This window comes from Narcine bancroftii, chromosome 6, assembly GCF_036971445.1.
Source record: "Narcine bancroftii isolate sNarBan1 chromosome 6, sNarBan1.hap1, whole genome shotgun sequence".
NCBI classification, from domain to species: domain Eukaryota; kingdom Metazoa; phylum Chordata; class Chondrichthyes; order Torpediniformes; family Narcinidae; genus Narcine; species Narcine bancroftii.
The window spans coordinates 242,573,556-242,589,370 of record NC_091474.1 but is presented as its reverse complement, the minus strand read 5'-3'; the positions used below and the strand labels follow the sequence as shown (position 1 = coordinate 242,589,370).

Genomic DNA, 15,815 nt, shown 5'->3' with positions numbered 1-15,815 from the left:
AAATCAGTTTCAGTCACTTTAGATAATTTGATATCTGATATTTTTACTTTTTATTTCTGATTTCCTGTATCCTCAGTATTTTGCTTTTTAATAAAATGGGTTAATGTGACCTGGTAGACTTGAATCAGCCAACCAAGATGTGTGCTAAAGCACACCATCAAAGACTCGGGGTGAAAAATAGCTTGTAATCCAGTGGAGGTTTTTTCATGGTTACTTGATGAATGATAAAGAAAAATAAATTTGCAAGGAGCAATTTCCAGAAAGCGGACTGAATGCTGAAATATTTAGTTTTTGATGTCCATCTAGTTTTTATTCTCCTTTCTCATGACCTTCAATTCTCCTCCCCATCAAAAATCTAATGTCTTATTCATTAGGGTAGCCCCCATTGCTTCCTTGGGCAGAGAAGACCACAGATTCACGACTCTCGGAGAAGCGATGCCGCTTTGTCTGCGTTGAATCTACTCTCATGAGTCTTACAGTTATATTGTAGACCATAGAAATCTACAGCACAGTACAGGCCATTCGGCCTTGTGTTGTTCTGACCTAATAACCTGCTCTAGCAACTGCCTAGAATTTCTCTACTGTCTAACCAACATTTTTCTCTGCTTCACGTAGCTATTTAATAGTCTATTAAAAGATTCACCGCCAGTGGGCTGATATCGCCTCAAACCGTGCATCTTGGCGCTTCACAGTTCGGCGGGCAGCAACCTCCTTTGAAGAAGACCGCAGAGCCCACCTCACTGACAAAAGGCAAAGGAGGAAAAACCCAACACCAACCAACCAATCTTCCCCTGCAACCGTGTCTGCCTGTCCCACGGACTTGTCAGCCACAAACGAGCATACAGCTGACGTGGACATTTACCCCCTCCATAAATCTTTGTCCGCGAAGCCAAGCCAAAGAAAGAAAAGATTCTATCATACCACCTTTGCTAGCAGCACATTACTTGCACTCGCGTTAGCCATTTCAGTCCTGGGAAAAAAGCTTTTGTGGCCATCCACACAACCAATACCTGTCATCATCCTGTATACCTCTATCAGGTCACTCCCTCATCCTCTGTTGCTTCAAGGAGAAAAGACCAAGTTCACTTCACCTACCCTCATAAGACATGCTCTCCAATCCAGGTAACATCCTTGTAAATCTCCTCTGCACCCTCTACGTCTTTCCTGTAATGAGGTGACCAGAACTGAACATAGTATTCCCAGGGGTTGAACCAAGGTTTTATTTAGCTGTAACATTACCTCACAACTCTTGAGGAATTTGAGAGAGTGCAGGAAGGACTTAGGGAGTCTGCTGACATATCATCAGGACAGCCTCTCAGTGTCAGCCAAACTTAGGAGCTCCTTACTGATTTCAGTAAATGGCAAAGAGCTTCAGTGGTGCTGAAGTGGAGATGGTGGTGTGCTTCAAGTTCAAGGGAGTACCTATCACCAACAACCTGACCCAAACTCATTCCTGTTACAATCAAGAAAGTGCACCAAAACCTCTACTTTCTTGGAAGTATCAGGGAATTTGGCATGTTTCCAAGGTCCTTTAACAACTTGCACAGCTGCACTTTAGAAAGTACCCTGTCCAAATGGATCACGGCTTGGGATGGGAACTGCTCTGTCTAAGACTACAAGAAATTGCCAAGTTCAAAACAGATCAGGATATCACACAAACCAATCTCCCCTCTGTCAACTCTGTCTCCTGCTGTCTCAGGTCATATAGGTGAAATATTAAAGGACTCATCCCACCCTCGTCTGACTCTCTTCTCTCAACCCCCCCCCCCCCCCACCCCTTTTTCACCAGGCAGATCTGAGCTGATGAAAATCCTCCAGATTCAAGGCAGCTTCTTTCTTGCTATTCAGGGTCTTGAATGAATATCACACTGGTAAAAGCAGACATGCTTGCACTTTTTAAGAACTGATTTTCTCTGTTCTCTGCACATTTTATTTTTCTATATACCCTGCAGCCTAACACAACTCCTTGTACGCTTGTCTTATTTATTATTGCACTGCATACTGTACAAGCTGACTTACTTGGATAGCATGCAAAACAAAGTCTTACTGTATTTTGGTACATGTGTCAATAAATTCAATTCACTACATTATTAACCTAGATTATGAGCTCCTCTCCAGTGCTGACTGGCATCCATAATCTGACTACAACGCTGTTGCCGAATGCTCCTCAATGAACTCTTAATCCAAGTTATCAGAGTTCAGTGCACTACGGTGATTTGAGAATGCGAATTCTGCTTAAAAACTTGATATCAGTAAAAGTCAATCATGTAGTTCTTGAGTGTCATTGAAAATCCACTCACTTCACTAATAAACTTTAGGGAAGGAAAGCTGTCATCTTTTATCCACAGGGACCTATGTAGAGTTTAGATGCAAATAACTGGCCTAAGAAGCCATTCGGTTTTATTGAACTGAGCCAGAAAGAATGGGCTTTTTTTTAAAATAAAAGAAGCAACATTGAGGGGGAAAATTGCTGAATATTTTACAAAATCTCAGATTGGAAATTATTAAATCTAACATTGCATTAACATTCAAAATAGAGCAGGATCTTAAAAAGAGGTGGCATCATAACCAGGTGACAATCTATCAACCTAATTACTCCGATTAATGTTTTTACGTACAGAATGATTCACTGGTTCCTCCACTATGTATGAGGTGTCACTAGAGAAGTGAAGAGTGAGGAGGTGGCTCTTATGAGCCGTCGAACGTTACAGGACCGAAAAACAGGCCATTCGACCCTTCTGATTGTGCCAACCAATAAAACTAGTTAGTCCCATTGACCTGCTCTCATTCCACAACCATCCAGACCTCTCCTATCCATATATTATTCCAATTTATTTTTAAAACTCAATTGAATCAGCATTCACTAACATCAGATGGCAGCACATTCCACACTACTACCACTGAGTGAAAAATGTTCTCCTAATGTTCCCCTTATACCTCTCCCCTTTCAGCCTAAAGCCATGACCTCTCATATTTATCTCCCCTAATCTAAGTGGAAACATTCTCCTCGCATCTACTGTCTATTCCCCTCATAATCTTATAAATCTCCAAGCCTCCCCTCATTCTTCTTCGTTCCAAGGAGTATAGTCCTAACCCAGTAACTCAACTCCTGAAGACCCAGCAACATCTGAGTAAATCTTCTCTGCGCTCTTTCAATCTTATTGATATCTTTCCTGCTGCTGGGCGACCAGAACTGCACAATATTTTAAGTGTAGTCTCACCAATCACTTGAATAACTTCAACATAACATCCCAACTTCTATACTCAAAACTTAGATTTATAAAGGCTAAGATGCCAAACGCTTTCTTTACAACCCTGTCCACATGCAACACCACCTTCAGGGAATTCCCAGATACATGTATTCCTAGATCTCTCTGCTCTTCCACATTCCTCAGTGGCCTATCATTTACTGTGTACGTCCTACCCTGATTCGCTTTTCCAAGGTGCAACACCTCACACTTATCTGCATTAAATTCCATCAGCCATTTACTGGCCCAATTTCCCAGCTGGTCCAGATCCCTCTACAAGCTTTGAAAGTCTTCCTCACAGTCCACGACGCCTCCTACCTGCGTGTCATCAGCAAGCTTGCTGATCCAATTCACCAAATGGTCATCGAGGTTATTTATATAGATTACAAACATGACTACCAGCCCCCCCACATCTCCATCGGGCACACAAAACTCAAAACGGTCAACCAGTTTACCTATCTCGGCTGCACCATTTCATCAGATGCAAGGATCGACAATGAGATAGATAACAGACTCGCCAAGGCAAATAGCGCCTTTGGAAGACTACACAAAAGAGTCTGGAAAAACAACCAACTGAAAAACCTCACAAAGATAAGCATATACAGAGCCGTTGTCATACCCACACTCCTGTTCGGCTCCGAATCATGGGTCCTCTACCGGCATCACCTACGGCTCCTAGAACGCTTCCACCAGCGTTGTCTCCGCTCCATCCTCAACATCCATTGGAGCGCTTTCATCCCTAACGTCGAAGTACTCGAGATGGCAGAGGTCGACAGCATCGAGTCCACGCTGCTGAAGATCCAGCTGCGCTGGATGGGTCACGTCTCCAGAATGGAGGACCATCGCCTTCCCAAGATCGTGTTATATGGCGAGCTCTCCACTGGCCACCGTGACAGAGGTGCACCAAAGAAAAGGTACAAGGACTGCCTAAAGAAATCTCTTGGTGCCTGCCACATTGACCACCGCCAGTGGGCTGATAATGCCTCAAACCGTGCATCTTGGCGCCTCACAGTTTGGCGGGCAGCAACCTCCTTTGAAGAAGACCGCAGAGCCCACCTCACTGACAAAAGGCAAAGGAGGAAAAACCCAACACCCAACCCCAACCAACCAATTTTCCCCTGCAACTGTTGCAACCGTGTCTGCCTGTCCCGCATCGGACTTGTCAGCCACAAACGAGCCTGCAGCTGACGTGGACTTTTTACCCCCTCCATAAATCTTCGTCCGCGAAGCCAAGCCAAAGAAACAAACAATAATGAGGCGCGCCACTCAACACAGACCACTGAGAAGCAACCATCCACCACTACTCTGTTTTCTTCCACCAAGCCAATTTCGAATCCAGTTTGCAACCTGTGTCCTAACCTTCTGAACCAACCTCTCATGTGGAACCTTGTCAAAGGCCTTAATGAAGTCCATATGAACAACATCTTCTTGACATCTTCCTCAAAAAACTCTACACGACCTACCACACACAAATCCACGCTGACTGTCCTTAGTCCAAATATCTATATATCCTTATCTCTCAGAAATCCTTCAAATAATTTACAGACTGCTGATGTCAGGCTCACTGGTCTATAATTGCCTGGTTTACTCTTGGAGCCCTTCTTAAAGAGCGGGCCAACATGAGCCACCCTCCGATTCTCTAGCACCTCCCCCATGACTAAGGACGTTTTAAATATATCTGCCAGAGGCTCTGCAATTTCAGTACTTGTCTCCCTCAAGGTGCGGGGGATAATATCCAGTCCAGAGGCTCCACACGTAGCTGACCATTCTGATTTTCTAGGTGGCCAATTTTGTCCCTTACTATCCTTTCACTTTTAATATACTTGTTGAAACCCTTTGGATTTTCCTTCACATTATCTTAATATCCCTAACTCAGTCTTCCAGGAGCTGCAGCTGGATGCACCTCTTGCAGGTGTTGTCATCAGGGACAATCGTGCTGCCCTTGACTTCCAATATGCTGCTATTAGAATATTGAACTGCCCTAATTTCTGGCCCCAATATTTAATTCTTGCAATAATCACAATTAATTAAAGAAAGTTACCACCCTTACCTTATGAGGAGAAAACTCTTCCTCCTCAGCCACTGACATTGCCCCACTCTAATCACTGTCCCCTCTTATTATTCTCTACCTGTTAACTCAGTTGTTTTCTAGCCCTAATCAATTGTCTCATTTGAACATACCCCTAATCAACTAATCTCTCACTGCCTTCTCACATAATAAATGGAAAGGAGTTTACCTTTTTAAACCTGGCGCCTGAACCCTGTTGATGTCACACCTGCGCAGTTGGCCTTCTCTCCTCCCTGTGCTCACAGCCTACAAGTTAATGCTACAATAAAAATTGCTTCCCCATGAACCCCATCCTGGGTCCACTCACTGCCAATTAAAGTAAATGGAAAGGATCTTCCCTTTTTAAACCTGACGCCTGAACCCTGCTGACGTCACTCGCGCCTGCAGTGCAGTGGGGAGAGGAGGTGAAATTTCCCGGCTGCGAAGAGCTCCATCTGCCGCAGGGTGATGTTTGTAAGTGTTGTGTGTTGGACATGCTGGTTATTACTATCCACAGTCACACTTGGACTTCAAAGCATAGTCATGCTGGCCCACTTTTGCCTACGCACTTCAAGCACATTCCAAATATATTTCTCCCGCAGCATCCTCTCAGGCAGTGTGATGTAGGCCCCACTCTTGGTTCATTTTGTCTGGTACTATGTTAATTACACACCATGGATCAACGGTAAAGTTGGCATGGTAATTGTAACAGCACTACACAGTGCCAACAACGCAGGTTCGAATCCGGCGCTGTCCATCAGGAGTTTACACATTCTGCCCTTGACCCAGCAGCCTTCAGCCGGGTGCTCCAGTTTTCTACCATGTTCCAAATGACGTACAGGCTTGGTAGGTTAAAGGCCGTATTTGGGCTGCGGGGGCTCATGGGCCAGAAAGGCCTGTTACTGTGTTGTATCTCAAATAAAAAAATTAATTAAAACATATCTGCACTAGAGAAGAAAGGTTGCCCTCTGGATGTGTTTGGTGCTTTCATGGAAGCAGCAGTTTTAAAATCTTTGTGTGCTTAGTGAGGGAAATGAAGCACTGGGAGAAGAAACGTGAATCATTTAAGAATAATTATGGGGCTGAAAATAGTTCCAACCCCTGGGGATTAACTTAATGTTAAAAGACAAGATCTGATCCAACTAAACAAAACTACAGTTCTGATGAAGGGTCCTTCACCTGAGGTACTAAATTGGTTTCTCTTTTCTCAGATGATGCCTGTCCTCTGTGTTTCTGACATTCTGTTCTCTGAAGATTACATTTATCAATTCTACATGCAACACAGAAGCTGACTCTGTGTGCTCCATTAGAGCCGCCTCCTGCCTTCATTTAACACTATTTATTTATTCCCGACTTTCCATAGAACACTTACAGCACAGGCCCTTTGACCCATCTAGTCTGTGCCAAACTATCGATCTGTCTAGTCCCATTGACCTGCTCCAGGACCAGAGCTCTCCATTACCCCTTTCATCCATTACCTGTCCAAATCTTTCACAAATGTCAAGATTGAACCTGAATTCACCACTTTTGCTGGCAGCTCTTTCCACACTCTTACCACTCTGCGTGAAGTTCACCCTAATTTTTCTTTAACATCTCGCCTTTTCCTCTTTAACCTATGTCCTCTTATTCTTGTATCACCCAACATCAGTGGAGAATGCCTGCTTGCATTTACTACCTATGCCCCTCATTATTGCTGTCAAATCTCCCATCATTCTTCTATGATCCAGGAAATTAAAATCCTAACCTTTCCCTGTAATGCAGTTCCTCAAGTCCTGGCAACATCCTTGTAACTGTTCTCTGCTCTCTTTCAATCTTATTCCCTTGTGCATCTGGTTGCTGTGTTTGCAATAAGTCCAGCAACAAGAATTGTTTTACAAATCAAGAAATACCGGAACTGTATCCCTTCAGCCAAGGGCCAGACCCAAGGCTATGATTTCATCCACTGTGCCTATTTGTTTGTGTGTTTTATGTACCTGTGTAGCTGCAGGAAGCAGGAATGTCATTGCATCTACTACATTGTACTTGTGTATATGACAATAAACTTGCCTCACTCATTGATCAGTATGCCAGGTTTCCACATGATGAGTATCAGAGGTATTCTGCTATATGGGGATCCTAATGCAAACTCTTGGGTTTTGGGATTTTGCCCAGAAAGACAGTTACTTATCTTTAACTCTGCACTTTTGTATTAGCTGTACACTGAGAGGTCTAACTGGACTGCTCGCAAAACAAATGTTATCACCACACCTTGAATTTGGACAGGTGTGTGGATGGGAGAGGTCTGAATGGCTATGGACTGGGGGCAGGTCAGTGGGACGAGGCAGAAAAATGGATCGGCACAGACTAGAAGGGCCGAAGGGGCTTGTTTTTTGTGCTGTGATGTTCCATGGTTCTGTGACAATCAATTTGAACTTCTGATGAGCACCGGTAACCAGCGGGTTGAGGAGATGGTAAACTGCTCCATCAACATGAATGTGGGGAGGTCAGAACATCTAGTGAAAAGAAATTCTAACCTTTTACGTTTGCATTTACAGAAAAGGACGGGAAAGCCTTTCACCCAACATATGAAGAGAAGCTGAAACTTGTCGCTCTGCACAAGCAGATCACCGTCGGCCCCTACAGTCCCGACTCCTGTCCAGAGGTTGGCTTCTTTGATGTACTTGGCAATGACAGGAGGTAATGGTCATCTCATTCTTGATGGTTACTTCAAACCCGCAGTCTTTGCATTTAGTTGGCCGACAGAAAGAGTGCAGAGAAGATTGACAAGGATGTTCCTGGCACTTGAGGAACTGAGTTACAGGGAATGTTTAAACAGGTTAGGACTATTCTCTAGAGCAACCATTCTCTACCCTTTTTTTGGCTCTGACCTTCTTAGGACTGCTCAAGATTTATGGCCCCCCCCCACCCCTTGTGAAACAGTCAAGTTGAGTTGGTTTCTTCCATATTCCTCTCCTACCAATTATGAAAAAAGCATAAAATATATTTAGGGTTTCCATCCGTGCCCCCCCCATGTGATTTTTGGCCTCTGGGGAGGGGCTGTTCGGCCCCCTTTAAGATTGGCTGCGTCGAGCATTGGAGAATGAGGGGAGAGTTGATAGAGATATATAAAATTATGAAGGATATGATAAATGCAAGCAGGCTTCTTCCACTGAGGTTGGATGAGACAAGAACTAGAGGACATGGGTCAAGGGTGAAAGGGGAAAAGTTTAGGTGGGGGGGTACTTCTTCACTTTGAGAGTAGGGAGAATGTGGAACGAGCTGCCAGCTGAAGTGAAGGTGGGTTTAATTTTGACTTTTAAGAAAAATTTGGACAGGTATGTGAATGGGAGGGGTATGGAGAGCTGTGGTTCAGGTGCAGGTCATTAGGATTAAGGAAGAATAATAGTTTGGCATGGATTAGATGGGATGAAGGGTCTGTTTCTATGCTGTATTGTTCTATGGTTCAGCGTTTTGTACTGGGAATCTGATTGGAACGCGGGGGTAAATGCATAAACTGAGGGAGGACACCAGCCTCAACATCCATTCTCTACAAATTCTGCCACCTACAAGGTTATCCTATCACCAGACACATCACCCCCCACCCTGTTCCCTTCTCAACTTTCTTGGCCACTTGTCCCCTCTTACCAGTCCCCTCTCCCGCCCTTGCTGCCGGGTACCTGCCCATGTGATACTACAATGTGCTACACTTGCGTATCCACCTCCTCCCTCACCACCATTCAGGGTCCAAATGTTCATTTCAACTGAAGTAATATTTATGAATCTGCAGGGGTCATCTACTGCATCCGGCAATCCCGACGTGGTCTCCTCTACATCAAAGAGATTGGATGCAGACTGAGAGATCGCTTTGTTGAGCCCTTCGCTCTGTCCTCTGAAATAATGCAGACCTCCCAGTGGCCAACCATTTCAATTCCACATCCCATTGCCAAGCCAACATGTTTGTCCATGCCTCATGCAATTGGAGAGCACAGCATCTTTTCTTCTGCCTTGGCAGTCTCCAGCCAGATGACATCAATATCAGCCTCTATTTGCCACAACTCCTCCTCCCCTTCCTTTTTTTCTCTCTCTCCTCTTTCCCTCATGCATCTGACTCCTTTCATTCCCTGTCTTTTCCTACCTGTCACCTATATCTTCCTTCCCCCAGCTCCCTACCTCCTTCCCTTTCTTCCTCCTATCAGAGCGGATCTGTCTCAGCCCTCTCCCCCTCCCCTTATTTGCTCATTTATTTTTGTACACATTTCCCTCCTCTCCCTCCCTTCCCCTGCCCCTCCTCCTCCTTACTTGTTTGTGTCTGCCTGAATTTTGGCACTCCTGATGAAGGGCTCAGGCCTGGAATGTTGACAGCCAACTGCTTCCCACTGATACTACGTGACCTGCTGAGTTTTAAAATTTAAATTTAAAAAAAAATTTAGACATGCTGCACGGTAACAGCCATTTCAATGAGTCCGTGCTGCCCAATTTACACCCAATTAAGCTACGCCCCCAGTACGTTTTGAATGGTGGGAGGAATCCGGAGGCCCCGGAGAAAATCCACGCAGAAACAGGGAGAATGTATAAACTCCTTACAGACAACGTGGGATTCGAACCCCGGTCCTGATCGCTGGCCCTGTAAAAGCGTGGCACTAACCACTACACTAACGATGTCACCCAGAACTTTTATGTAATCCAGTTCTCCAGCATATGCAAACTTTTTGATTAACCAAGCAATTTCAGGTGGCATTTTCCTTGACCCCATATGCTATGATGCATCCAGAAAGATAACCAGGTATCGTGTGTCTTTCAAAAGGCTATGGATTCTTTGTCTTGTTTCTGAATTCCTCCATTTAATCCAGGCTGTCATCTAATTTTCAAACCATCCTCATTTTCATCCCTCCAGGATGGCAGGCTCTACCTTCAGGTGGCTTGGTTGTAAGCTCTGATATTCGTAGCTCCACTCCCCCTCCGTCCCTCCCACCCACCCACTGCCCCCTCTGATATTCGTAGCTCCACTCCCCCTCCGTCCCTCCCACCCACCCACTGCCCCCTCTGATATTCGTAGCTCCACTCCCCCTCCGTCCCTCCCACCCACCCACTGCCCCCTCTGATATTCGTAGCTCCACTCCCCCTCCGTCCCTCCCACCCACCCACTGCCCCCTCTGATATTCGTAGCTCCACTCCCCCTCCGTCCCTCCCACCCACCCACTGCCCCCTCTGATATTCGTAGCTCCACTCCCCCTCCGTCCCTCCCACCCACCCACTGCCCCCTCTGATATTCGTAGCTCCACTCCCCCTCCGTCCCTCCCACCCACCCACTGCCCCCTCTGATATTCGTAGCTCCACTCCCCCTCCGTCCCTCCCACCCACCCACTGCCCCCTCTGATATTCGTAGCTCCACTCCCCCTCCGTCCCTCCCACCCACCCACTGCCCCCTCTGATATTCGTAGCTCCACTCCCCCTCCGTCCCTCCCACCCACCCACTGCCCCCTCTGATATTCGTAGCTCCACTCCCCCTCCGTCCCTCCCACCCACCCACTGCCCCCTCTGATATTCGTAGCTCCACTCCCCCTCCGTCCCTCCCACCCACCCACTGCCCCCTCTGATATTCGTAGCTCCACTCCCCCTCCGTCCCTCCCACCCACCCACTGCCCCCTCTGATATTCGTAGCTCCACTCCCCCTCCGTCCCTCCCACCCACCCACTGCCCCCTCTGATATTCGTAGCTCCACTCCCCCTCCGTCCCTCCCACCCACCCACTGCCCCCTCTGATATTCGTAGCTCCACTCCCCCTCCGTCCCTCCCACCCACCCACTGCCCCCCTTCAACGATGATTCTTGAAACCAAGCTTTTGGTCACCTAACTCAAGATGACTGGGTCAATGTGAGAAACTTGTAGTGATTAAAGGGAGTTCGATAACTCGGGGCATAAATTGAAGGCAGTGGTCAAATGATTAAAGGGAGAGAAAGTACTTTTCACATTCTGAATCGATGCAGACACTGCGTGAAAGAATGATGGTGCCAGAGAAATGGGTGTATTTTTTTTTAAAAATAATGGTTTCTTATTGCATAGGATAATGGACTAAAAAATATACATTTCCTGCAAATACATTAATATGCAAAAGTGTTGGAGAAACTCAGCAGGTCCCACAGCATCCACAGGAGGCAAATATGTAATCATCATTTCAGGTCTGAGTCCTTCATCAAGGTTTGAAGATAAAGCAAACAGGTGCCTAAATTAAAATGTGAGGGGAGGATGGACAAGGGCAGGGGGAGGACAAGAGGCCATAGGTGGATGTGGATAGGAGGGCAGGAGCGAAAAACTGAGAATTGATCTTGAGGAGAGGGGGTAGCTCTATGAATGTAGAGCTGGAGGATAGGAGACAGAGGGAGAGGGAGAGAGAAGCAAGGGGTGGGGAGCTGACGGAAAGGAGACAAAGGGAGAGACAGGGAGGGGGGAAGCCTAACAGAAGCTGGAGAAGTCGATGTTAATGCCATCTGGTTGGGCAGTGCCCAGATGGAATGCAAGGGATTATTCCTCCAATTTGCAGGTGGTCTCAGGAATTAAATGGCTGCTTTCTGTGGAGGAAGTTTCTGCCATTCTGTGTCCGCTAGTGTGAATTTCCATGGCATATTTCAATTTGTTAACTACTGTATCCCTACAGAGCATTGAGGAATTGTGCTGGGTTCTTTCTGGACCAGTGACCTGTAGGCACTGTTCTGAAATAAGACAACTTCCTCGTTGGTTGTCAAACAGAAGTCTCTTGATGTCTCTGGTGTCAGAAACTTTCCAGAGTCTGATAACAAAACCCTTCAGCTCAAAGAGTCTACACCAGCCATCAATCATCCACAGAGCCACATGTGGACAGGCCTTTGGCCCGACTTGTCCATGGTTACCAAGTTGGTGTTCTGGGTTAGTCCTATTTACCTTCTTTTGATCCATTTCCCTTCTAAAGCCTTCCTATCTATCGTTTGGCCAAGCACCTTTTGAACATCATAATTGTATCCACTTCAACAACTTCCACTGGCAATTTGTTCCATTACTAAAAAATTAAGCTCCTCCTGATCCATCTTAAATCTCTCCTCTCTCACCTTTGTCCTCTAGTTCGAGAATGATCTATTGCGAGGACAAAATGCTGAGCCTTCATTTTATACCTGCCCCCTATGTTTTTCTATTAGATCACTCTTCAGCCTTCTCCACTCCAGGGAATAAGCATCCAACATCTACCTATAACTTCAGAGTCAGATTTATTGTCAGTGTACATACATGCCATCACATGCACCCTGAGATTTTTTTTCCTGCGGGCCAGGCAGAATTACAACTTATTGCCAGTGCAAAAAAAAAACCTGAACATTACCGTCGCATCACCAGTATCCCTGGCAGCTGTTCAAGGCACCCACCATACTCTGTGTAAATAAAGTCATAAATTTGCTCTCATGTCTCCTTCAAACTTTCCCCCTTCCTTCACTTTAAATGCATGTTCTATGCCTGTCATAATTTTATAAACTTCCATCAGATCTCGCCTTAAGCCTTCAATGCTTTGGAGAAAGCAACCCACATTTGTTTAACATCTTGTAATCCAGGCAACATCCTGGTAAATCTCTCTTCCACTCTTTCCATTATCTCCACAGCCTTCTTGTGGTGAGGCAACCAGAACTGCATACGGTACTCCGAGTGTGGTTTAACCACCATTTTACGTAGCTGCATCATTACCTCCTTATTTTCATACTCAGTGCCTTACCCAATGAAACCAAGTACAGATAATCCTTCTTTACTATGTACCTGCACCCTCTGCTCATCAATGTTTTTCAGAGTCCTGCCATTAACTCTTAATTGCAACGGTGGGACAGTTAGTGTGTAATGATATTACAACACCTGCAACCTGGGTTCTAATCTAGCTCTGTCTGTAAGGAGTTTGTTCGTTCTCCCTGTGACTGCATGGGTTTCCTCCAGGTGTTCTGGTTTCCTACCGCATTGTAAAGATGTACGGGATTAGTCGGTTAATTGGTCACATGGGTCTATTTGGGCGGCACAGGCTTGTGGGACAGAAAGAGTGAAATATGAAAGTCTGCAAATGCTGTGATTGTTGGGAAAAGAACATAAATGCTGGAGGAACTCAGCAGTGCCAATTACCATGCGGTATCTCTAATTCAGTAGTTTCAACCTTGTTCTTTCCACTAACATCCCACTTTAAGTAATCCCTATGCCATCGGTACTCTGTGATTAGGAAGAAATTGCTTAAGGTGGGATGTAGTGGGAAGGGAAAGTTGAGAACCATTGCTCTAGACCCCATTGTTAATGAAATATTTTGCTTTGAGAAAAAATGTCATTGGCCCATTTCCTTGGGAGTTCTGAAACCATGCACATAACGAGTCAATTAGGGACGATTAAAACAGTGATTTTCAAACTTTTCCTTTCCACCCATGTCCCATCTTAAGCAATCCCTCACTGATCACAGAGCACCTATGGTATAGGGAATACTTAAAGTGGGATGTGAGTGGAAAGGAAAACGTTGAGAACTGCTCCTCTAAATGAAAATTGAATTATAAAAACAAATACTCCCAAATTCCCATCAAATACTTGACAACACTACTCACCTACACACCAAGAGGCAATTTGCAGTAACTAATTAAGTTACAGAGCTAGAGCTGTCTGTCTTTGGGATGGACGAGGAAACCCTTGCATGTGTGAGGAGAACATGAAAATGTCACATGACCCCTGAGGTCAGGACTGAACTTGATCTCATGATCCATGAAGCAGTAGCTCTACTGCTGTTTTACAAGGCTGTAAAAATCACTGTCCCATCTGGTGATCAGAATTTGAGTGTTGCTGTTGAAGGGAGCCACAACTGCAGGACAGAAGTTATTTTTAAGTCAGCTGCAATTATTTAAAATAAACAGAATGAGCAAATTGGAAAGTTTGAACAAGCTGGGCCTTTTCCCATAGGAGACGGAGGATTAGCGGCAACTGAAAAAAGATTGAGGGGCAAAGATAGAGGGGACAACCAGCACCTTTTTTCCCAAGCTGGCAATGGCCATTACCAGAAGACATTTGTTTAAAGTAAATGGGGGAAGGTTTTGGAGAGACATTAGAGGTAGGGTATTCTGGAATTAATTGCAAGGGTTGGTGGTGGAGGCTGGTTCAATAGGAATATTTAAGAGACTCTTGGATGGATATACGGATATAAGAGAAACACAGGGTTACGGACCACGAGGAAGGGATCATGGAATAGTTTTCTGGAGGTCAGCTTAACATTGTGGGCCGAAGAGACTGTACTGTGCTGTAAAACCACATGCACAATATGAATGTGGACTGATTGTCAAACTAAAAATGGCAGCACTGCCGTTGGTACGGACCTGTGGGGAGCGAGGGCGGTGATACAGCACTCCCGTGGGGTCCAACTGCCCAGTCAACTGCTGTCAACTTCGCACGGCCAGTTAAAGGAGCCGACAGTAGTTTTATTTAAAATCCCACGACCACGGGGTCTGGACCCAAGATGGTGGCACCTACGATCGCAGCAGCCTCCAGGGGAGTCTGAGAAGGAGAAGCAGAGGTGACAACCCACGGATGGTGACCACGGCAGCAGACCAGTGAGGGGGCTCGGTGGCTGAAAGACCAAGGCATGCGGCGGGTTGCTGGTGACTTGAGGCAAGGAACCCATGGAGGCTGTGGGTTGCTGGAGACTGCTGTTGGGAGACATGTGCTGGGGTGCAGACTGCTGAAGACTGGCTCAAAACTGACTGAAGGGGTATCAGAATTGTGATGCGAGAGGGTGCCGATGGTTTGGTCTGGATTCTGTGTGGCTGTGGTTGCACTGGAGGAGAATTTACGGATACTTGGTGACTCTGGGGGGACTCTCTTTTGCTTCTCTTTCTTTGACTGTAAGGAGGCACTTCATTCAATTTCTGCCAATGGCAAATCTGTCTGCCTTACAGCAGGCAAAAGCAATTTTGTGTAAGATGACACACTTTTATTACATGACAATAAATTGAATCTTGGATAGATACATGGATGTAAGAGAAATAGGGAGTAATGTACCATGAGGAAGGGATCATGGAGTATTTTTCTAGAGGTCAGCATGACATGGGCCGAAGGGCTTGCACTGTGTGTGTGTGTGTGTGTGTATATTATGCACATTCATACTTAATGTACTCAATAGGCTTTGCTACGAGTGCTTAGAATGTAGATGGCACTGAAGGTTTAGCCCTTTATTGCCTGGATTTCCTGAGTATGAACATCATCTCATTTGACAGACCAGAGAATTTGCCATCAGATCCATTTTGCATTGAAGGAGATATGTGGTCAACAATGTCCCAATTTATTTTGAAAGGATCTTTATTTATTTTGGCTCAAAATATCTATACCAAGTACAATATGTTCTTTCAGATATCTTGTTGCATCTCCTTCAGAACACTATCTTTATTCATTACCTCGTTATGTGGACAAAATCTCCCATTTCCATCACTTGAAAGGAGAAAAGAAAAATCGCCTCGATTGTTATGGGTTGTTTAATTCTTCCATGTATAAAAGAAACGATAGAATTAGAGCTAG

The 15,815-nt window shown here is 45.4% G+C and overlaps 1 protein-coding gene across 1 annotated transcript in view; it reads left to right on the top strand.

Moving 5' to 3' along the window:
- The window catches only part of acbd3 (acyl-Coenzyme A binding domain containing 3), a 114,935-nt gene that overhangs the window by 51,149 nt on the left and 47,971 nt on the right, over positions 1-15,815 (top strand). The window contains exon 2 of the mRNA XM_069887825.1: positions 7,830-7,971. Within this exon, the coding sequence (XP_069743926.1) occupies positions 7,830-7,971 (142 nt within the window). The remainder of the gene's footprint in view (positions 1-7,829; positions 7,972-15,815) is intronic.